Below are 22,614 nucleotides of genomic sequence, written 5' to 3'. Positions count from 1 at the left end.
ATCTTTCTCCTCCCCCCATCCTTATGATTTTCTCATAGTTCTGATGTGTATCTGCCTCTAATAATCATTTGACAGTTTGCTGCTTACAGACAGAACACAGTTTTAGTGCTTTTAGCGTTCTTTGGTTGGTTCAGGGACCCTGAACTGAATGTTTATGAAGTTACCAGCAGGAAGTCATGTAGCCAGAAAAAAATAAAATCAGCAATCATGCCATTGAATAAATAGCATGGGTCTATCTAGAGCAAGGATTGTCATTTTTGTGTGTAAACACAGGCGGGGTCTATCTAGAGCAGGTAATGTCATTTTTATGTGTAAACACAGGCTCAAGGAGTGAAAGACCATCTGCCCAGGTGAATGTTGAACAGCAGCACTTTGGAGGAAGGGTTCTTCCTCTGCCTAAAGCCAAGAACCTGGCTACTACATGTGCAGTTCCCTAGTCAATGGCCTCAAACATCCAATTTTCAGGTGCTTCAGTCAAAAAAAAAAAGAAAAAAAAAGTTCGTTGATGAGGAAAAAAAAAAAACCTAAGCTAAGGAAAACTTGGCTCAACTCTGTGGGGATCTTAAGAGAATGGCTTGGGACAAACATGGTTAAAATAAAAGCAACCAAACAACAGGTCAAGGGGTCTAGTGCTGAAGAAGAGCAAAGGACAGTATTTTTTCGAGCAGAAAAAACGCCAGGCCTTGCCCGGAGCGAACGCCGCCAACGCCGTCACCGAGACGGACCATTACGAAATGGCGCCCGCGCCACCGGGCGGCCGTTGAGGAACGTCCCAGCAGCCACCGCGGCGGCAGAGGCGCGGAGGGGGAACCGTAACGACTCTGCCCCGCCCTCCGCCCGCGGCGCTGCACCACGTGGGAGGCCCTCGGGCAGCTGCTATTTGCTAAGGAAGGTGCTCGCCCCGCCCCGAAGACGCGGAGTGGCAGCGCCGCGGCCCAATGAGAGGCCGGCGTCCCGGCGCACCCCGCCCGCCGGCGGCGGGGCAGAGGTGGCGGCGGCCAAGATGGCGGTGGCCGGCAGGGGCGCCGCGGTCGCGAAGCCCATCTTCAGCCGCGACCTGGGCGAGGCGCGGCGGCGCGTGCGGGAGCTGTACCGGGCCTGGTACCGCGAGGTGCCCAACGCCGGTGAGGGGCAGCCAGGGAGCGAGCGGCGCGAGGGCGCAGCGCGCGGGAAGGCGCGCGAGCTCAAGGTCGTAACAGCCGCCCCGCCGCCGTTGGCTTCTTGAAGGGCCGGTGCAGGAGGCCGGTACCGCTTCCCCGGGGCGCGTGGAGGGGCCCTTCTTGTCTCAAACAACGGGACCGCACCCAGCAGTGCCCCATGGAGGGCCCCCTCTTATCTCAAACAACTGGACTTCGCCCAGCTGTGCCCCATGGAGGGCACCGCTGCAGGAGCCGCTTCCACAGTAAAGGCAAAACAATTTGTAAGGTCTGACTTTAGTGGTGGAAGAAGAAGGGGAGGAGGAGGGATCCTCATCACCACTCCCCCAGGACTGACCTGAGCAAGAGGAGGAGACTGGGCTTTAAGCCGAATCCCATATTCACAGGCCAGCAAACACAAGAAGGAGGGAGCAGAAAGGCAGAGGAAAAACAGAGTGGGCAAGAGAGAGAAAGCAGGAAAAAGAAGACAGTTAGTGCAGGAAAGGAGTGAAAGAAAGGTGAAGGAGGCAGAGGAGAAACAGAGAGGCAGGCACCAGTCCTGGGTCAGAAAAGGCAGAGCAAGGAGCAGGCAGGCTGAGAAATGGCATTGCTTCTGTGGCTGGGGTCCCAGCTGGCGGCCTGCTGGAACAGCATCTCCGTCCTGGGAGTCTTTGTCGCAGTCTTCACTTTGCTTCTTGATTTCATGAAGCGCCGGAAGAAGTGGAGCCGCTACCCGCCAGGCCCAACCTCCCTGCCCTTCATTGGGACCATGCTGCACGTTGATTTCCGCAACCCGCACCTCTCCTTCGAGCAGGTGAGCTTCACTGCCCAGCCGCAATGGTGCTGGCACCCTGCGAGGGCTGCGTGTGCCTGGGGCTCTTGGAGAACAATCCACGATGAGGAGCCCCTCTCATGACGGCAGGACTGGCATGGGGATGCCCTGGAATGATCGGATCAGAGGTGGGAACTCTCACCTTTGCACAAAAGCAAAGGGCAATGGCCTCTCCAACCTCCAGGACAGAACACGCAAACAGATAAGCACAGGGCAAACTGGCCGGCTACCGTCTTCTAACAGCTGGGGGGGCTCAGTGAGAGACCCTGCGTTGCCCCTGCAGTGCGGGATGTTGTCTCGAATCAGCAGGTGGGCGGGGGCAAGGGCACACAGAGGTGATCAAACAAGGGTGAGGGAGCAAAGAGCTGTGGGCTTGGGAGGTGGCTGCAGGAAGGGCAGTTCCCTGTGGATTGCCTCAGCACCCCTGTGGTCTCGGAACAGGGGATCCACCTCTGCCATCTGTCCCAGCAGCAATGCACGAAATCTCTGCAGCGCTCCTCCTCAGAGTCAGGATTGATCTCTTCTCAAATTAAAAGAGCAGCAGCACAGTTTGCAGCAGCTAAAACACATGCGGTGTTTGGTTTGTTGTTTGTTTGTTTTAGTGCTTCAGTTTACAAACTCCAGAGGCCTCTTTTTAGGTCAGCACTCTTCAGCTGCCATCCAAAATCTGCTGAATGGAGAAACTAAGTAGAGCTTTGTATTATTTGCTTACATATAGTCCAAAAGTATTACCATTTCAAATCATATCAAATCAGGGCCAGGCTAGCTGCAATCTTGACCAGAATTTGCTTTTAATGATGTGCTTTTAGTGGCAGGGAAGTACTAATTTCCTTTCCAACTCCATTTCAGTAATTTCCTTGAAGTATGGAAATGAAGGCTTTTATATATGTGTATATATAAAAAGAAAAAGAGATCAGAGACAGTAAAGTGTGGGGGGCATTCCTATCACTGCAGGCTCCCAACAACAGACTCCTGAGCACTTGATGTAGTAGTGAGTAGCAGTGAAGCTTTGACCCATCATCCTAGGGTCAGAAGTCCGAAGGGCTTGTCTGCCTGCAGGGAACTCGGCTCCTGACAAGCCTCAGCCTGAGAGTGCAGCTGACTGGCTTCTCTGCTTACCTGCCCCTTCTGTCAACATTTCATCTGTCACAGATCATGTAACATGTTTGGGTGCACGCCAGTTACCTATTTTGTTAGCTATACATATTTCTTGCCCTAAAACTCCAGCATGAAAGTACCTCTGCCTACTGTCTTTTTGAGATCTGGCCACTGGACAGACCTTTGGAAGCAAAGATGTATAAAACAAATCACTTCTTACTTGATTGTCGATGTTTCCTTCTACCACAACAGACTGAGTGTCTCAAATCTTGCAGAGTCCTTCAGCCCAAAATAAATATAAGTATTAGGGAATGACATGCTGTTGAGCGTGAAGTCTTTAAAAATCTCAAAAGAGGGCCTGACCTCCTGTTTTCAGACAAAATTCCAAGTATTTGCGCTTGGCAATAGTGTCACCAACATCGCTGTATTCTGAACTTTTTTCAGCTGACACTGCGTTGATTCCTGCTTCAGCTGGAGTCTGGCACTGCTCTGAGCTGCTGCCCTCAGAGAGTTTCCCATCAAGTGTCAACTGAAGGTTTCCTAACGAAAGCACTTGCAGTTACTAAATTTTAAAGGCCTTAAGAAAGGATATGATGATTCTAGGATTTTTTTTTTTTTTTGGTTTCACCATCTAGCAAAAATGCTTATTTTCAGTGAGCGCTTCTTTGTCTCGGCAGCTTCGGAAGAAGTTTGGGAACGTCTTTTGTCTCCAGAACTGCTGGACCAACGTGGTAGTGCTGAATGGGTATAAAACAGTAAAGGAAGCCCTGGTCAACAACTCGGAGGACTTTGCGGACAGGCCATACTTGCCCATGTATGAGCACTTGGGCTATGGAAGGAAATCTCAAGGCAAGTCCTCTGGAAATGGACGTTCCCTGCTAGAACTAGCATGGGGAGGGTCGTGTGGATGGAAGATTTTGCTAGTCCACTGCCTCCATCTCCTGTCCCTCTGGTCATTCTCTTGGTACACTCTGCTGCTCTGCTGCTGTAGTGACAAAACCAGACTAAATGAAAAATCTCCCCCTCTCTACTCCCAGTTCTAGTGAGTGGCTTCCTGTACCAGCTCCTCTGTGCTGTGAGGACTTGACTAGCCAGAACTGGAGCTGGGAGATCCCACTGCCCAGAGGCTGGTGCTTACACTGCCACACTAGGTACATTTCAGCAGCAGCACAAAAATCAGGTTCCTCCATAGACAAAGAGACTAACATCCATCAGCCTGCCCAGATCCCTCTTTCTGGTTCTGTGCACTGGCACAAACTGCTACTCCAGTTCACACAAGCTGAGGATGCAATTCCAAAGAGTTTGGGGAAATTATGTGACATTCTTTTCTTCTTTGCAACATTGTTGCTCCCACATTTTCCTCTCCATCTCTGTGAACCATGTACATGTGTTAGAAAGTGCAATAACAAGTGCCTTGAATTGCTGTACAAATGAGCTGCACAAGATCAGACCCTTCCATCCGTCCACACAAACTCGTGTTGGCTATTCTGTAGTGGACTTTGCATGGTGTACACATCCACGCTCCTCACATTTCCTGCTCATCATTCCAGGGGTTGTTTTGGCAAGATACGGGCATGTCTGGAAGGAGCAACGGAAATTCACGCTTTCTACCTTGAGGAATTTTGGGATGGGCAAGAAATCCCTGGAGAATCGAGTGATCGAGGAGGCAGGATTTCTGTGCTCTGCAATCAGTTCTGAAGAAGGTTTGTCACATCAGAAGGACGGGGAAGTTGGTCTAAACAATAGAAAAAGGCAATAGAACGATGCAGGAAGAAAAGTAAGAATACAGCTATTCCCATTCACATGCAGTGTTCTCTTTCTAAATGCGAGCAGTTTCAAGTCAGTATATGTAATAATTGCTGCTCTGTGAGCAGCAGCAATTGCTAGGGAGGCTACTGTATGTAACACCAATCAGTTTGAGACAGGAAGTAAACAGTCATAAAGGTAACAGCAGTCCCAGGAGAGGTCAAACACCATTATTTCCAGAATTCATTACCTATTACCTTTATGAAGCTCAGACCAACGCAGCAGTATTCTCACACTTGAGAGAAGTGAAGCGTCCACTTTTTGCAGTGCAGCACTTGACATTTAGGCACAAAGATATGTGGTACCTGGTGTGAGACAGCACGAGGCTGCAACTTTTAGTTTTACTTTGAGAGTTTCTCCTTTACATCATGATCACCCAAATTCTAGCAGGATATGAGAAGATTGTCTCTTCGCAGGGTGGTGCATTTGCACTCGCACAGTTTGGGGGCTTTTCCTCATGCACACATGAAGAAATCATTTGTGCATTCTCTTACACTGACAGTTGAGCTACCATCAATAGCTTAATGCTGCTGAGCCTCTTTGCTTGGTCTCCATTTTCATTTTTAGGTCGCCCTTTTGATCTGCGTTTTCTTGTAAACAATGCGGTCTGCAACGTGATCTGCACCACTGTCTACGGAGACCGTTTCAACTACGGAGACAAGACATTCAAGGAGATGATACGTTTGTTTGAAAACTTCCTAAAAGAAGAAGGTGGATTCCTGACTACGGTAACCCAATAATGCAATTTTGTCTGTAAAAAGCCACCCTTTGTTCCTTTAGAGTATTGTGTTTTCATTGTTTTTTCTTTTGACTAATGTCACATAATGTCCTGTCTCTCCTTCTGGTTCTGGCATCCCAGCTTCTTAACGTGGTACCTGTTCTGTTGCGAATCCCTGGAGTGAACAAAAGAGCCTTTCGAGGGCAAAAGGAGTTAATGGACTTCTTAGACGTTCTTGTACATAAGCATATGGAGACCTGGAATCCTGCTTATACCCGAGATTTCACTGATGCATTTTTAAAGGAAATGGATAAGGTAGGGAAAAAATGGAACCTCAGGGTCCAAAGTTAATTCCACTTTTTTAAGCTTCTTGATGGAAGCTGACTTTCCTCATGAAGCTCTCAAGACACCTCTTGCCAACTAATATCCTGTTTATTTCCTTTGACTTTGTATCTCAAATGATGTTGACTTTTTTTTCACAACGTGCCTTCCTTTATTGTCTTCAGAGATCACACAATGTTAGTGCCAATTTCTACCTCAGATTTAACTCGATTGCTCAGGATTCCCCTCCTCCCTTACAGTCTGTCAGCAACAAGTGTTTAAACTTTTAACTGATCTCATGTTGGAATACAGAAGAGTCAAACACCATTTATAAGGCATTTAAAAGACAACAAGTGAGATTTTACTAATATTTCCAAGTCTGCTCTGAATGACAAGTCGACATGCAATATTTTGTGTTCATTGGAGTCTTAATGATGTGACAGCTCAAAATCATTTAGAAAAAGCAACAACAGATTAGATTTTTGGTACCACCACCTGGCCAGCATCCTGCCTTTAAATCAGCCTCTGACTTGGAAAGATGGTGCCAGCTAAGAGCTGTTTGCCTTTGAACCCCTTGATAAATAGTTAGTTCATTCCACTGCCCTTCTACAAATGCGATGAAGGCCTAAATCTCAACTCCACCAGTATTAAAAGGAGTCTCTCCTTTGATTCAGCTAGGCATAAGGTCAGTATAAAATGTAAGGCATGAGTATCAGCCCATCCAGCCACCACATGCTTCTGTAAATGGATTCACTAAATTTCAAGTGCCAGATGAACAATAACAGTAAATTCTGTCTGAGGATTGCTTCTGCCAGCTGAGTCCTCAGGACAGACCCCTTCCCTTCCGTTCCCTTCCTGCTGAGCCAGTCATTAAATCCTACTATGGGGCCAACTTTGGTCAGATCAGCCTCATAGCTCCCTTCCTAGAAATGTCTTATTTGAATAACTGTTGAGTATTAAAATACCTTTTTAAACTGCTCTACATATTAAGACAGCATCAAAATATGCAGAATAATTTAACAGAAGCTAGTCCCTAGGAAAGAAAAGCATAAAAAGGATTACAAAGAAAAGCAGAACAACTCATGCAGGGAGTTGGTCGTATCTCATATGCTGACAAATTTGAAATCAATTAGCATTTGGATGAGATACCAGTTTTAATCAAAATGGTGTTGAAGGCTTAATTGGCAGCAGTGATACCCTGACTGCTTTTTTTTTTTTTTCTTCCCCCCCAGTTCTAAGAAAATACTAGGGCTAGAGCAGAGACAAGCAGTAATTCATAGCTATAGAGAAGCCCCTCAAAATACAGTTAATTTTGCGTTTGCCACATGAATGCAGCCTCCTCTGCATGGGTTTTCTGATCTGATCAAAGCTGAATAGTTCTGCTCCCCCTCCTCTGGAGGAGGTTGTTCTGGGAAGTGGCAACAGCCAACTCGCTGAATCGAGAGCACAAGATGTTCAGTTTGGACCTGAAAACAGGCATAATGTTCATTTCTCCCATGGGTGTGGGAGGTAAATGATGACCTTCAAATGCATGAGGTGACAGGGTAACTGAAGTACCATGGTCATATACAGACAGTTGCCTCTGTCGAACTCCACTTGGCCAATGAATACATACTTGATCAGCAAAAATGTATCGGTACCTCTCTAGAATGATGCTCTTTTCTCCCAGTGTGTATCTTTGGTCCAATCACACTTTATTTTGTTTTGCTTCACTCAGGGTAAGGCGGCCGAGGAGAATGGTTTCAACTATAACAATCTTCGTTTGGTGACATTTGACTTGTTTGGAGCTGGTTCTGAGACCACCTCCACCACCCTCCGATGGGCATTTCTGTACCTGCTTCTCCACCCAGAAATACAGAGTAAGTGAGAGCACAGTTAGAGGTATGGCTTGTCCTGTCATCCCCTGTCCTTCTCTAAGCAGACTGAACACCTCTCCATCTTTGCACTAGGAAACAGCTTTGGTGTTTGTTGGTCTAGAATAAACCAAGAGAGATAGTACCCAAATGTAGCTCTTCTGGCAGTGAGAAAGAAGGAACCTTGGGTAAAAAGACTGTGGAGTTGGAAAAGAAAGTTCATGCTCTCCTCTCTCCTTAGTAGGTCCCAAGACTACTTAGGGACCCCTCATGGCCACAGTAGCCTCCTTACATTATTTGGAAGAGATACTAATCTGTTTTAATTCTCTAATGCTGCGTGACCAAGTACACCTGGAGCCATAAAGAGCAGGAGTTAAGGGAGGGTGTGTAGGGACAACATCTTTCTTAAAGACTGGGCACAACGAATAGTTTTATAGACTGCTGTGCAGAACTGAAATTATCAGTGCATTTCCCTTTGGTTCCTGCTCTTCTCTGTAACTGCTTGTTCTGCTCTCGCCCAATAGTGCATGCTACCAGGCTTCCTACAGCTTTGCACCAGCCCTTCTGAGTTTATCATCTAAGGGAGTTTTGATTCCTTAGTTACCCTGCTTTAAACAGGGAAGAAAACAAACAAACAAAAAGCAAGATGAAACCAAACCAAATCTGCCTATGAGATGAGAGGTTAACAATTAAAAAGCAGATCTGGAGCATCAGGGGAGTATCCCACAAGTTAGATGACGCAATACTTTGTCCAGATAGGAACAAAGCATTTGTCTCTATCTGCTAGATCCAAGTGATGCCAGTATCTGTCAGCAACACTGACACTTCCACCAGGGAACTGATCCAACAGTTCATACTGGTACAGCAGAAATGTTCTAAAAAAAAAAAAGAAATGCGGCCGAATATTGCTGTAATGTAATCAAATGTAAAATAAATCCAAAGGCTCCAGTCAAGTTTAGCTCCTCACTGTGGAAGGAATTGCCTAACTAAAGAGGGAGAATGCCTGCTCCAGAAAGTGTAGACAAAGGTAAAAGCTGAATATCTTGAAAGACATTGCATCATCTTCAGCATAAAATGTCTTCTCAGAAAAAGTCCAAGCAGAGATTGATAAAGTGATTGGCAGAGAGAGATCGCCCAGAATGGAGGACCAAGTGAACATGCCCTACACCAATGCTGTGATCCATGAAGTACAACGTTATGGAGATGTTCTTCCTGTTGGACTCCCTCATATGACGTACCGGGACATCGAGTTTCAAGGCTACTTCATTCCCAAGGTGACTGTGGACACACAGGCAAAGCAGCAGCCTTTCCCTGTGCAGGTGCCAGGCTCAGGTTATTGGGCCAAGGCAGGGCCTACATGACTCTGTCACGAGAGCCGTGTCACCACCAGGGAGATGGCCACAGCGGTGCTCTAGGTTTCTGCCAGTTTTGTGAGAAGGCAACAAGTGTAGCTGCAGCTCAGCACAAAGGTTTGCTTTACTCTACGTGAGCTATCACTTGCACTGCTCTGTTCTAAGGGCTGAAGGGAAAGGAGCCTGGAGGGCCCTATGGAGGCACACAGCGTGGGGAGACTTTCCCCACATGGTAGCAGTTAAAACCTCTGGAGTTATTCAGATGCCACTGGCACATTCAATGCACTACCACTGTGACAGGCAGTAAGCGATACACTTCTGTCCAGGCAGCATTGGCAGCAATGAAAGCCTGGTAAATTTTTCCCACCTTGCATTAACTCCTGTAGTTTAAAATACTGACATGCAAAACAGGAAAGATTTGCCATTTTTCACAGCCCATTTGATGTTTGGGCTTTGAAGCCCAGCAGTTGGCTGCTTCTCTCCTGCTATAAAGCCAACCCAGGAGGACCTGAAGTGTGGAGGCCATTTCCACAACGTGATCATGGATTTGGCCTTTGCGTTGCATGTTCTTTGTCAGGATGCCGCTACAGGAGTTCTAATGCTGCAGAACACTGGACAGGCACCGGACAGGGCTGGGAAAGTGCCCTGCTGTATTTATGTTTTAAATTAGAGGTGGGAGAGGAGTTGTGTGCCTCATTCTGAGGTCCCTAATGATGGCTGCTGTTAGGGGAGAGAGACCACCACCAACCTGTTGTGCCACGATAATCCTGCTGTTCTCACCTAAACTGTTTCCTCTTGTGCGGGAGCGCAGGGGACGACAATCATCACCAACTTGTCTTCCGTGCTGAAGGATGAGGCGGTCTGGGAGAAGCCACACCAGTTTTACCCCGAGCACTTCCTGGATGAGAACGGGCAGTTTGTGAAGCGAGACGCTTTCATGCCTTTCTCAGCAGGTAAATGTAAGGGGAGGATCTAGCTGCCCAAGAGGAAGCCGAGTACAGACCAGGAGGGATGATCTACCTCCGGAAAGTGGGAAGCCTTTTCCAGGCACCGTCTCAGGAAAACCTTGTAACAGGCTGGAGGGGCTCGGTTCTCCACCTTTCCAAGCTCTCTGGCCAAAACCTGTGCAGCTTTCACAGGTTTTGAAGCTACATCTAACTTTGAGTCTGGCCCATCCTTGAGCAGAGGGTAAATGACCTGCGGGGAGGGCTCTTCCAACCTAACTTATTGTACAATCGAATGCACACCCAGTGGGTCTGTCCCAAGCTGGCTGGCTGCACACACCCATCCACACCCTTTGCATGGGGTTTGCACAGCACTTACCTTCCCCCTTCCCGCTGCCCGGAACAAAATACACTGATCCTCTGGTTCACTCCACACAGGGGTTGCTTCTCCCACAAAGATTTGAGTGGTTTAACGGCCTCTTGCACAGACCATTTCTACTCCCTTTCTTGCAGGTCGTCGCATCTGTCTGGGGGAACAGCTGGCAAGGATGGAGCTCTTTATTTTCTTCACCACTCTCCTACAGAAATTCACCTTTGTACTCCCGGAGGATCAGCCCAAGCCACGGGAGGACCGTTACTTTTCCCTCACATGCTTCCCACAACCCTACCAAATTCGAGCTCTCCCAAGATAAGTGTGCGCTGCTCTCCTTACCCCAGAGAGAGAGCTGCAGTTGGGCTGGGCTTTGTCATTGGCTGCAGAAACAGCTCACTGAGTGCAGAGCTAATGAAAGATTACACACTGGAAAGCATCCATAAAATATCAATATCCTTGCAGCCACAGAGGCAGGGAATTTGTGAAATAACAACACATTTTCTACAAACATTTTTAAAGAGAAATCCCACTCTTTAGATTTACTATCTCCTATCTGATTGTTCTTGAAAGCTTTTCCAGTGTCACGTGAAGTGAGCTCTTGGGCAGCACCTTTGGTACTCGCAAAGGGCTGTTTGAACCAATTTTGCTGTAGGCTTCACAGGTAGCTTTCTCATTCTTCCTGCAATACTTCTGCTCAAATGTCTTGCAAGGTGTTAAGGAGATCAGACTTGTTTATATTTAGATTTGTGGGGACTAAATTTTAACCCCGTGATTGAAATGACTGTAGCACAAGAGTTCATAGGCAGCGTCACAGTGCTCCAGTATCTGCTCACATTTGCATGCATCTTTTTAATAGTTAATGGTAGAAGCTAAGACGGCTACTGAATTAACACAAATACTTTTTAGTAACTTTTGGTACAATTGTAACTTCAGCAGGAAATCCACATTTATGCTGTTGATCGAAAAAATAATTCAAAAGAATAAAAGTGATCTGAAAAATCTTTCTCCCCGCCCCCATCCTTATGATTTTCTCATAGTTCTGATGTGTATCTGCCTCTAATAATCATTTGACAGTTTGCTGCTTACAGACAGAACAGAGTTTTAGTCCTTTTAGCGTTGTTTGGTTGGTTCAGGGACCCTGAACTGAATGTTTATGAATTTACCAGCAGGAAGTCATGTAGCCAGAAAAAAAAAATCAGCAATCATGCCATTGAATAAATAGCATGGGTCTATCTAGAGCAAGGATTGTCATTTTTGTGTGTAAACACAGGCGGGGTCTATCTAGAGCAGGTAATGTCATTTTTATGTGTAAACACAGGCTCAATGAGTGAAAGACACTCTGCCCAGGTGAATGTTGAACAGCAGCACTTTGGAGGAAGGGTTCATCCTCTGCCTAAAGCCAAGAACCTGGCTACTACATGTGCAGTTCCCTAGTCAATGGCCTCAAACATCTAATTTTCAGGTGCTTCAGTCCAAAAAAAAAAAAAAGTTCGTTGATGAGAAAAAGAAAACCTAAGCTAAGGAAAACTTGGCTCAACTCTGTGGGGATCTTAAGAGAATGGCTTGGGACAAACATGGTTAAAATAAAAGGGACCAAACAATAGGTCAACGAGTCTAGTGCTGAAGAAGAGCAAAGGACAGTATTTTTTCGAGCAGAAAAAACGCCAGGCCTTGCCCGGAGCGAACGCCGCCAACGCCGTCACCGAGACGGACCATTACGAAATGGCGCCCGCGCCACCGGGCGGCCGTTGGGGAACGTCCCAGCAGCCACCGCGGCGGCCGAGGCGCGGAGGCGGAACCGTAACGACTCTGCCCCGCCCTCCGCCCGCGGCGCTGCACCACGTGGGAGGCCCTCGGGCAGCTGCTATTTGCTAAGGAAGGTGCTCGCCCCGCCCCGAAGGCGCGGAGTGGCAGCGCCGCGGTCCAATGAGAGGCCGGCGTCCCGGCGCACCCCGCCCGCCGGCGGCGGGGCAGAGGTGGCGGCGGCCAAGATGGCGGTGGCCGGCAGGGGCGCCGCGGTCGCGAAGCCCATCTTCAGCCGCGACCTGGGCGAGGCGCGGCGGCGCGTGCGGGAGCTGTACCGGGCCTGGTACCGCGAGGTGCCCAACGCCGGTGAGGGGCAGCCAGGGAGCGAGCGGCGCGAGGGCGCAGCGCGCGGGAAGGCGCGCGAGCTCAAGGTCGTAACAGCCGCCCCGCCGCCGTTGGCTTCTTGAAGGGCCGGTGCAGGAGGCCGGTACCGCTTCCCCGGGGCGCGTGGAGGGGCCCTTCTTGTCTCAAACAACGGGACCGCACCCAGCAGTGCCCCATGGAGGGCCCCCTCTTATCTCAAACAACTGGACTTCGCCCAGCTGTGCCCCATGGAGGGCACCGCTGCAGGAGCCGCTTCCACAGTAAAGGCAAAACAATTTGTAAGGTCTGACTTTAGTGGTGGAAGAAGAAGGGGAGGAGGAGGGATCCTCATCACCACTCCCCCAGGACTGACCTGAGCAAGAGGAGGAGACTGGGCTTTAAGCCGAATCCCATATTCACAGGCCAGCAAACACAAGAAGGAGGGAGCAGAAAGGCAGAGGAAAAACAGAGTGGGCAAGAGAGAGAAAGCAGGAAAAAGAAGACAGTTAGTGCAGGAAAGGAGTGAAAGAAAGGTGAAGGAGGCAGAGGAGAAACAGAGAGGCAGGCACCAGTCCTGGGTCAGAAAAGGCAGAGCAAGGAGCAGGCAGGCTGAGAAATGGCATTGCTTCTGTGGCTGGGGTCCCAGCTGGCGGCCTGCTGGAACAGCATCTCCGTCCTGGGAGTCTTTGTCGCAGTCTTCACTTTGCTTCTTGATTTCATGAAGCGCCGGAAGAAGTGGAGCCGCTACCCGCCGGGCCCAAACTCCCTGCCCTTCATTGGGACCATGCTGCACGTTGATTTCCGCAACCCGCACCTCTCCTTCGAGCAGGTGAGCTTCACTGCCCAGCCGCAATGGTGCTGGCACCCTGCGAGGGCTGCGTGTGCCTGGGGCTCTTGGGGAACAATCCACGATGAGGAGCCCCTCTCATGACGGCAGGACTGGGATGGGGATGCCCTGGAATGATCGGATCAGAGGTGGGAACTCTCACCTTTGCACAAAAGCAAAGGGCAATGACCTCTCCAACCTCCAGGACAGAACACGCAAACAGATAAGCACAGGGCAAACTGGCCGGCTACCGTCTTCTAACAGCTGGGGGGGCTCAGTGAGAGACCCTGCGTTGCCCCTGCAGTGGGGGATGTTGTCTCGAATCAGCAGGTGGGCGGGGGCAAGGGCACACAGAGGTGGTCAAACAAGGGTGAGGGAGCAAAGAGCTGTGGGCTTGGGAGGTGGCTGCAGGAAGGGCAGTTCCCTGTGGATTGTCTCAGCACCCCTGCGGTCTCAGAACAGGGGATCCACCTCTGCCATCTGTCCCGGCAGCAATGCACGAAATCTCTGCAGCGCTCCTCCTCAGAGTCAGGATTGATCTCTTCTCAAATTAAAAGAGCAGCAGCACAGTTTGCAGCAGCTAAAACACGTGGTGTTTGGTTTGTTTTTGTTGGTTTTAGTGCTTCAGTTTACAAACTCCAGAGGCCTCTTTTTAGGTCAGCACTCTTCAGCTGCCATCCAAAATTTGCTGAATGGAGAAACTAAGTAGAGCTTTGTATTATTTGCTTACATATAGTCCAAAAGTATTACCATTTCAAATCATATCAAATCAGGGTCAGGCTAGCTGCAGTCTTGACCAGAAATTGCTTTTTATGATGTACTTTTAGTGGCAGGGAAGTACTAATTTCCTTTCCAACTCCATTTCAGTCATTTCCTTGCATTTCTTGCAGGATGGAAATGAAGGCTTTTATATATGTGTATATATAAAAAGAAAAATAAATCAGAGACAGTAAAGTGTGGGGGGCATTCCTATCACTGCAGGCTCCCAACAACAGACTCCTGAGCACTTGATGTAGTAGTGAGTAGCAGTGAAGCTTTGACCCATCATCCTAGGGTCAGAAGTCCGAAGGGCTTGTCTGCCTGCACGGAACTCGGCTCCTGACAAGCCTCAGCCTGAGAGTGCAGCTGACTGGCTTCTCTGCTTACCTGCCCCTTCTGTCAACATTTCATCTGTCACAGATCATGTAACATGTTTGGGTGCATGCCAGTTACCTATTTTGTTAGCTATACATATTTCTTGCCCTAAAACTCCAGCATGAAACTACCTCTGCCTACTCTCTTTTTGAGATCTGGCCTCTGGACAGATCTTTGGAAGCAAAGATGTATAAAACAAATCACTTCTTACTTGATTGTCGATGTTTCCTTCTACCAGAACAGACTGAGTGTCTCAAATCTTGCAGAGTCCTTCAGCCCAAAATAAATATAAGGATTAGGGAATAACATGCTGTTTTCAGACAAAATTCAGACAAAAAAGTATTTGCGCTTGGCAATAGTGTCACCAACATCGCTGTATTCTGAACTTTTTCAGCTGACACTGCGTTGATTCCTGCTTCAGCTGGAGTCTGGCACTGCTCTGAGCTGCTGCCCTCAGAGAGTTTCCCATCAAGTGTCAACTGAAGGTTTCCTAACGAAAGCACTTTCCAGTTACTAAATTTTAAAGGCCTTAAGAAAGGATATGATGATTCTAGATTTTTTTTTTTTTTTGGTTTCACCATCTAGCAAAAATGCTTATTTTCAGTGAGCGCTTCTTTGTCTCGGCAGCTTCGGAAGAAGTTTGGGAACGTTTTTTGTCTCCAGAACTGCTGGACCAACGTGGTAGTGCTGAATGGGTATAAAACAGTAAAGGAAGCCCTGGTCAACAACTCGGAGGACTTTGCGGACAGGCCATACTTCCCCATGTATGAGCACTTGGGCTATGGAAGGAAATCTGAAGGCAAGTCCTCTGGAAATGGACGTTCCCTGCTAGAGCTAGCATGGGGAGGGTCGTGTGGATGGAAGATTTTGCTAGTCCACTGCCTCCATCTCCTGTCCCTCTGGTCATTCTCTTGGTACACTCTGCTGCTCTGCTGCTGTACTACCAAAACCAGACTAAATGAAAAATCTCCCCCTCTCTACTCCCAGTTCTAGTGAGTGGCTTCCTGTACCAGCTCCTCTGTGCTGTGAGGACTTGACTAGCCAGAACTGGAGCTGGGAGATCCCACTGCCCAGAGGCTGGTGCTTACGCTGCCACACTAGGTACATTTCAGCAGCAGCACAAAAATCATGTTCCTCCAACACAAAGAGACTAACATCCATCAGCCTGCCCAGATCCCTCTCTCTGGTTCTGTGCACTGGCACAAACTGCTACTCCAGTTCACACAAGCTGAGGACCCAGTTCCAAACAGTTTGGGGAAATTATGTGACCTTCCTTTCTTCTTTGCAACACTCGTTGCTCCCACAGTTTTCTCTGCATCTCTGTGAACCATGCACATGTGTTAGAAAGTGCAATAACAAGTGCTTTGAGTTGCTGTACAAATCAGCTGCACAACATTAGACCCTTCCATCCGTCCACACAAACTCGTGTTGGCTATTCTGTGGTGGACTTTGCATGGTGTACACATCCACGCTCCTCACATTTCCTGCTCATCATTCCAGGGGTTGTTTTGGCAAGATACGGGCATGTCTGGAAGGAGATAAGGAAATTCACGCTTTCTACCTTGAGGAATTTTGGGATGGGCAAGAAATCCCTGGAGAATCGAGTGATCGAGGAGGCAGGATTTCTGTGCTCTGCAATCAGTTCTGAAGAAGGTTTGTCACATCAGAAGGACGGGGAAGTTGGTCTAAACAATAGAAAAAGGCAATAGAACGATGCAGGAAGAAAAGTAAGAATACAGCTATTCCCATTCACATGCAGTGCTCTTTCTAAATGCGAGCAGTTTCAAGTCAGTATATGTAATAATTGCTGCTCTGTGAGCAGCAGCAATTGCTAGGGAGGCTACTGTATGTAACAGCAATCAGTTTGAGACAGGAAGTAAACAGTCATAAAGGTAACAGCAGTCCCAGGAGAGGTCAAACACCATTATTTCCAGAATTCAGTACCTATTACCTTTATGAAGCTCAGACCAACGCAGCAGTATTCTCACACTTGAGAGAAGTGAAGTGTCCACTTTTTGCAGTGCAGCGCTTGACCTTTAGGCACAAAGCAATGTGGTACCTGGTGTGAGACAACACGAGGCCGCAACCTTTAGTTTTACTTTGAGAGTTTCTCCTTTACATCATGATCACCCAAATTCTAGCAGGAGATGAGGAGATTGTCTCTTCGCAGGGTGGTGCATTTGCACTCGCACAGTTTGGGGGCTTTTCCTCATGCACACATGAAGAAATCATTTGTGCATTCTCTTACGCTGACAGTTGAGCTACCATCAATAGCTTAATGCTGCTGAGCCTCTTTGCTTGGTCTCCATTTTCATTTTTAGGTCGCCCTTTTGATCTGCGTTTTCTTGTAAACATTGCGGTCTGCAACGTGATCTGCACCACTGTCTACGGAGACCGTTTCAACTACGGAGACAAGACATTCAAGGAGATGATACGTTTGTTTGAAAACTTCCTAAAAGAAGAAGCTGGATTCCTGACTACGGTAACCCAATAATGTAATTTTGTCTGTAAAAAGCCACCCTTTGTTCCTTTAGAGTATTGTAAGTATTTAGAGTATTTTCTTTGCTTTTTCTTTTGACTACTGTCACATAATGTCCTGTCTCTGTTCCTGGCATCCCAGCTTCTTAACGTGGTACCTGTTCTGCTGCGCATCCCCGGAGTGAACAAAAGAGCCTTTCGAGGGCAAAAGGAGTTCATGGACTTCTTAGACGTTCTTGTACATAAGCATATGGAGACCTGGAACCCTGCTTATACCCGAGATTTCACTGATGCATTTTTAAAGGAAATGGATAAGGTAGGGAAAAAAACGAAACCTCAGGGTCCAAAGTTAGTCCCCCTTTTTTAAGCTTCTTGATGGAAGCTGACTTTCCTCATGAAGCTCTCAAGACACCTCTTGCCAACTAATATCCTATTTACTTAATTTGACTTTGTATCTCAAATGATGTTGACTTCTTTTTTCACAACATGCCTTCCTTTATTGTCTTCAGAGATCACACGATGTTAGTGCCCATTTTCTACCTCAGGTTTAACTCGATTGCTCAGGATTCCCCTCCTCCCTTACAGTCTGTCAGCAACAAGTTTTTAAACTTTTAACTGATCTCATGTTGGAATACAGAAGAGTCAAACACCATTTATAAGGCATTTAAAAGACAACAAGTGAGATTTTACTACTATTTCCAAGTCTGCTCTGGCTGACAAGTCGACATGCAAAATTTTGTGTTCATCAGAGCCTTAATGATGTGACAGCTCAAAATCATTTAGAAAACAGCAGCAACAGACTAGATTTTTGGTACCACCGCCTGGCCAGCATCCTGCCTTTAAATCAACCTATGACTTGGAAAGATGGCACCAGCTAAGAGCTGTTTGTCTTTGAACCCCTTGATAAATAGTTAGTTCATTCCACTGCCCTTCTACAAATGCGATGAAGGCCTAAATCTCAACTCCACCAGTATTAAAAGGAGTCTCTCCTTTGATTCAGCTAGGCATAAGGTCAGTATAAAATGTAAGGCATGAGTATCAGCCCATCCAGCCACCACATGCTTCTGTAAATGGATTCACTAAATTTTAAGTGCCAGATGAACAATAACAGTAAATTCTGTCTGAGGATTGCTTCTGGCAACTGAGTCCTCAGGACAGACCCCTTCCTGCAGAACAAATCCTGCAGTGCTGTGGGGTGTCAGCTACCTCCCGTGTGCACCTTAGCTATGTTGCTCTGCACTAAGATGGACTATTCCAGGGTGGCAGAAATGTCTTTGTCTAAGAGATTTGAGCCTGAACGCCTTCCCTCTTGTCACATATCTCTTCTGTTCACTAAGATCTCCTGATGAGCCAGTCATTAAAATCCTACTATGGGGCCAACTTTGGTCAGATCAGCCTCATAGCTCCCTTCCTAGAAATGTCTTATTTGAGTAACTGTTGAGTCTTAAAATACTTTTTTAAACTGCTCTACATATTAAGACAGCATCAAAATATGTAGAATAATTTAACAGAAGCTAGTCCCTAGGAAAGAAAAGCATAAAAAGGATTACAAAAGAAAAGCAGAACAACTCATGCACGGAGCTTGTCATATCTCATATGCTGACAAATTTGAAATCAATTAGCATGTGGATGAGATACCAGTTTTAATCAAAATGGTGTTGAAGGCTTAATAGGCAGCAGTGATACCCTGCCTTTTTTTTTTTCTTTTTTTCCCCCCCAGTTCTAAGAAAATACTAGGGCTAGAGCAGAGACAAGCAGTAATACATAGCTATAGAGAACCCCCTCAAAATACAGTTAATTTTGCGTTTGCCACATGAATGCAGCCTGCTCTGCATGGGTTTTCTGATCTGATCAAAGCTGTATAGTTCTGCTCCCCCTCCTCTGGAGGAGGTTGTTCTGGGAAGTGGCAACAGCCAACTCGCTGAATCGAGAGCACAAGATGTTCAGTTTGGACCTGAAAACAGGCATAATGTTCATTTCTCCCATGGGTGTGGGAGGTAAATGATGACCTTCAAATGCATGAGGTGACAGGATCACTGACGTACCATGGTCATATACAGACAGTTGCCTCTGTCAAACTCCACTTGGCCATTTAATACATTCTTTGGTCAGCAAAAATGTATCACTACTTCTATAGAATGATGCTGTTTTCTCCCAGTGGTCAAATCACAGTTTATTTTGTTTTGCTTCACTCAGGGTAAGGCAGCCGAGGAGAATGGTTTCAATTATAACAACCTTCGCATGGTGACATTTGATTTGTTTGGAGCTGGTTCTGAGACCACCTCCACCACCCTCCGATGGGCATTTCTGTACATGCTTCTCCACCCAGAAATACAGAGTAAGTGAGAGCACAGTTAGAGGTATGGCTTGTCCTGTCAACCCCTGTCCTTCTCTAAGCAGACTGAACATCTCTCCATCTTTGCACTAAGAAATAGCTTTGCTGTTTGTTGGTCTAGAAGAAACCAAGAGAGATAGTACCCAAATGTAGCTCTTCTGGCAGTGAGAAAGAAGGAACCTTGGGTAAAAAGACTGTGGAGTTGGAAAAGAAAGTTCATGCTCTCCTCTCTTCTTAGTAGGTCTCAAGACTACTTAGAGACCCCTCATGGCCATCTTTCTTAAGATCTTTCTTAAAGACTGGGCACAAATAATAGTTTTATAGACTGCTGTGCAGAACTGAAATATCAGTCCATTTCCCTTTGGTTCCTGCTCTTCTCTGTAACTGCTTGTTCTGCTCTCGCCCAATAGTGCATGCTACCAGACTTCCTACAGCTTGCACCAGCCCTTCTGAGTTTATCATCTAAGGGAGTTTTGATTCCTTAGTTACCCTGCTTTAAACAGGGAAGAAAACAAACAAACAAAAAGCAAGACGAAACCAAACCAAATCACCAAATCTGCCTATGAGATGAGAGGTTAGCAACTAAAAAGCAGATCTGGAGCATCAGGGGAGTATCCCACAAGTTAGATGACGCAATACTTTGTCCAGATAGGAACAAAGCATTTGTCTCTATCTGCTAGATGTAAGTGATGCCAGTATCTGTCAGCAGCACTGACACTTCCACGGGGAACTGATCCAACAGTTCATACTGGTACAGCTGAAATGTTCTAAAAACAAAAAGAAATGTGGCCAAATATTGCTGTAATATAATCAAATGTAAAATAAATCCAAAGACTCCAGTCAAGTTTAGCTCCTCACTGTGGAAGGAATTGCCTAACTAAAGAGGGAGAATGCCTGCTCCAGAAAGTGTAGACAAAGGTAAAAGCTGAATATCTTGAAAGACATTGCATCATCTTCAGCATAAAATGTCTTCTCAGAAAAAGTCCAAGCAGAGATTGATAAAGTGATTGGCAGAGAGAGATTGCCCAGAATGGAGGACCAAGTGAACATGCCCTACACCAATGCTGTGATCCATGAAGTACAACGTTATGGAGATGTTCTTCCTGTTGGAATCCCTCATATGATGTACCGGGACATCGAGTTTCAAGGCTACTTCATTCCCAAGGTGACTGTGGACACACAGGCAAAGCAGCAGCCTTTCCCTGTGCAGGTGCCAGGCTCAGGTTATTGGGCTAAGGCAGGGGCCACACGACTCTCTGTCACGAGAGTCGTATCACCACCAGGGAGATGGCCACAGCGGTGCTCTAGGTTTCTGCCAGTTTTGTGGAAGCCAACAAGTGTAGCTGCAGCTCAGCACAAAGGTTTGCTTTACTCTACGTGAGCTGTGACTTGCACTGCTCTGTTGTAAGGGGAAGGGAAAGGAGCCTGGAGGGCTCTGTGGAGGCACACAGCGTGGGGAGACTTTCCCCACATGGTAGCAGTTAAAACCTCTGGAGTTATTCAGATGCCACTGGCACATTCAATCCACTACCACTGTGACAGGCAGTAAGCGATACACTTCAGTCCAGGTAGCATTCGCAGCAAAGCCTGGTAAATTTTTCTCACCTTGCATTAACTCCTGTAGTTTAAAATACTGACATGCAAAACAGGAAAGATTTGCAATTTTTCACAGCCCATTTGATGTTTGGGCTTTGAAGCCCAGCAGTTGGCTGCTTCTCTCCTGCTATAAAGCCAACCCAGGAGGACCTGAAGTGTGGAGGCCATTTCCACAACGTGATCATGGATTTGGCCTTTGCGTTGCATGTTCTTTGTCAGGATGCCGCTACAGGAGTTCTAATGCTGCAGAACACTGGACAGGCACCGGACAGGGCTGGGAAAGTGCCCTGCTGTATTTATGTTTTAAATTAGAGGTGGGAGAGGAGTTGTGTGCCTCATTCTGAGGTCCCTAATGATGGCTGCTGTTAGGGGAGAGAGACCACCACCAACCTGTTGTGCCACGATAATCCTGCTGTTCTCACCTAAACTGTTTCCTCTTGTGCGGGAGCGCAGGGGACGACAATCATCACCAACTTGTCTTCCGTGCTGAAGGATGAGGCGGTCTGGGAGAAGCCACACCAGTTTTACCCCGAGCACTTCCTGGATGAGAACGGGCAGTTTGTGAAGCGAGACGCTTTCATGCCTTTCTCAGCAGGTAAATGTAAGGGGAGGATCTAGCTGCCCAAGAGGAAGCCGAGTACAGACCAGGAGGGATGATCTACCTCCGGAAAGTGGGAAGCCTTTTCCAGGCACCGTCTCAGGAAAACCTTGTAACAGGCTGGAGGGGCTCGGTTCTCCACCTTTCCAAGCTCTCTGGCCAAAACCTGTGCAGCTTTCACAGGTTTTGAAGCTACATCTAACTTTGAGTCTGGCCCATCCTTGAGCAGAGGGTAAATGACCTGCGGGGAGGGCTCTTCCAACCTAACTTATTGTACAATCGAATGCACACCCAGTGGGTCTGTCCCAAGCTGGCTGGCTGCACACACCCATCCACACCCTTTGCATGGGGTTTGCACAGCACTTACCTTCCCCCTTCCCGCTGCCCGGAACAAAATACACTGATCCTCTGGTTCACTCCACACAGGGGTTGCTTCTCCCACAAAGATTTGAGTGGTTTAACGGCCTCTTGCACAGACCATTTCTACTCCCTTTCTTGCAGGTCGTCGCATCTGTCTGGGGGAACAGCTGGCAAGGATGGAGCTCTTTATTTTCTTCACCACTCTCCTACAGAAATTCACCTTTGTACTCCCGGAGGATCAGCCCAAGCCACGGGAGGACCGTTACTTTTCCCTCACATGCTTCCCACAACCCTACCAAATTCGAGCTCTCCCAAGATAAGTGTGCGCTGCTCTCCTTACCCCAGAGAGAGAGCTGCAGTTGGGCTGGGCTTTGTCATTGGCTGCAGAAATAGCTCACTCCCACTCTTTAGATTTATTATCTCCTATCTGATTTTTCTTTAAACCTTTTCCAGTGTCAAGTGAAGTGAGCTCTTGGGCAGCACCTTTGGTACTCGCAAAGGGCTGTTTGAACCAATTTTGCTGTAGGCTTCACAGGTAGCTTTCTCATTCTTCCTGCAATACTTCTGCTCAAATGTCTTGCAAGGTGTTAAGGAGATCAGACTGGTTTATATTTAGATTTGTGGGGACTAAATTTTAACCCCGTGATTGAAATGACTGTAGCACAAGAGTTCATAGGCAGCGTCACAGTGCTCCAGTATCTGCTCACATTTGCATGCATCTTTTTAATAGTTAATGGTAGAAGCT

At 47.3% G+C, this 22,614-nt stretch overlaps 2 protein-coding genes across 2 annotated transcripts; both read left to right on the top strand.

Moving 5' to 3' along the window:
- The first annotated feature begins 1,700 nt into the window (after window positions 1-1,700).
- LOC148592982 (cytochrome P450 2D17-like) lies at window positions 1,701-10,800 on the top strand. The gene is made up of 9 exons (XM_088532826.1): window positions 1,701-1,950; window positions 3,744-3,915; window positions 4,617-4,769; window positions 5,440-5,600; window positions 5,732-5,905; window positions 7,629-7,770; window positions 8,851-9,038; window positions 9,928-10,069; window positions 10,574-10,800. The coding sequence occupies exons 1-9, from the start codon at window positions 1,738-1,740 to the stop codon at window positions 10,750-10,752; spliced, it is 1,524 nt and encodes a 507-aa protein (XP_088388952.1). The 5' UTR covers window positions 1,701-1,737; the 3' UTR covers window positions 10,753-10,800.
- A 2,321-nt stretch (window positions 10,801-13,121) lies between these two features.
- LOC148592981 (cytochrome P450 2D17-like) lies at window positions 13,122-22,237 on the top strand. Its single transcript, XM_088532825.1, has 9 exons — window positions 13,122-13,371; window positions 15,130-15,301; window positions 16,003-16,155; window positions 16,824-16,984; window positions 17,123-17,296; window positions 19,177-19,318; window positions 20,293-20,480; window positions 21,365-21,506; window positions 22,011-22,237. The coding sequence occupies exons 1-9, from the start codon at window positions 13,159-13,161 to the stop codon at window positions 22,187-22,189; spliced, it is 1,524 nt and encodes a 507-aa protein (XP_088388951.1). The 5' UTR covers window positions 13,122-13,158; the 3' UTR covers window positions 22,190-22,237.
- Window positions 22,238-22,614: the final 377 nt, after the last annotated feature.

The sequence above is a fragment of the Tinamus guttatus genome, unplaced genomic scaffold (assembly GCF_059628265.1).
Source record: "Tinamus guttatus ecotype Peru unplaced genomic scaffold, ASM5962826v1 Tinamus_guttatus_pri_ptg000472l, whole genome shotgun sequence".
In the NCBI taxonomy this organism is placed as follows: domain Eukaryota; kingdom Metazoa; phylum Chordata; class Aves; order Tinamiformes; family Tinamidae; genus Tinamus; species Tinamus guttatus.
Note: the sequence above shows the minus strand (reverse complement) of the source record. Positions and strands in the feature narration are given on the sequence as shown.

Coding starts and splice junctions, on each gene's coding strand:
- LOC148592981 (XM_088532825.1), top strand. CDS start 13,159: ATGGCATTGCTTCTGTGGCTGGGGTCCCAGCTGGCGGCCTGCTGGAAC. Junction 15,302..16,002: donor CTATGGAAGGAAATCTGAAG/GCAAGTCCTCTG, acceptor TCATCATTCCAG/GGGTTGTTTTGGCAAGATAC. Junction 21,507..22,010: donor TTTCATGCCTTTCTCAGCAG/GTAAATGTAAGG, acceptor CCTTTCTTGCAG/GTCGTCGCATCTGTCTGGGG.
- LOC148592982 (XM_088532826.1), top strand. CDS start 1,738: ATGGCATTGCTTCTGTGGCTGGGGTCCCAGCTGGCGGCCTGCTGGAAC. Junction 9,039..9,927: donor AAGGCTACTTCATTCCCAAG/GTGACTGTGGAC, acceptor GCGGGAGCGCAG/GGGACGACAATCATCACCAA. Junction 10,070..10,573: donor TTTCATGCCTTTCTCAGCAG/GTAAATGTAAGG, acceptor CCTTTCTTGCAG/GTCGTCGCATCTGTCTGGGG.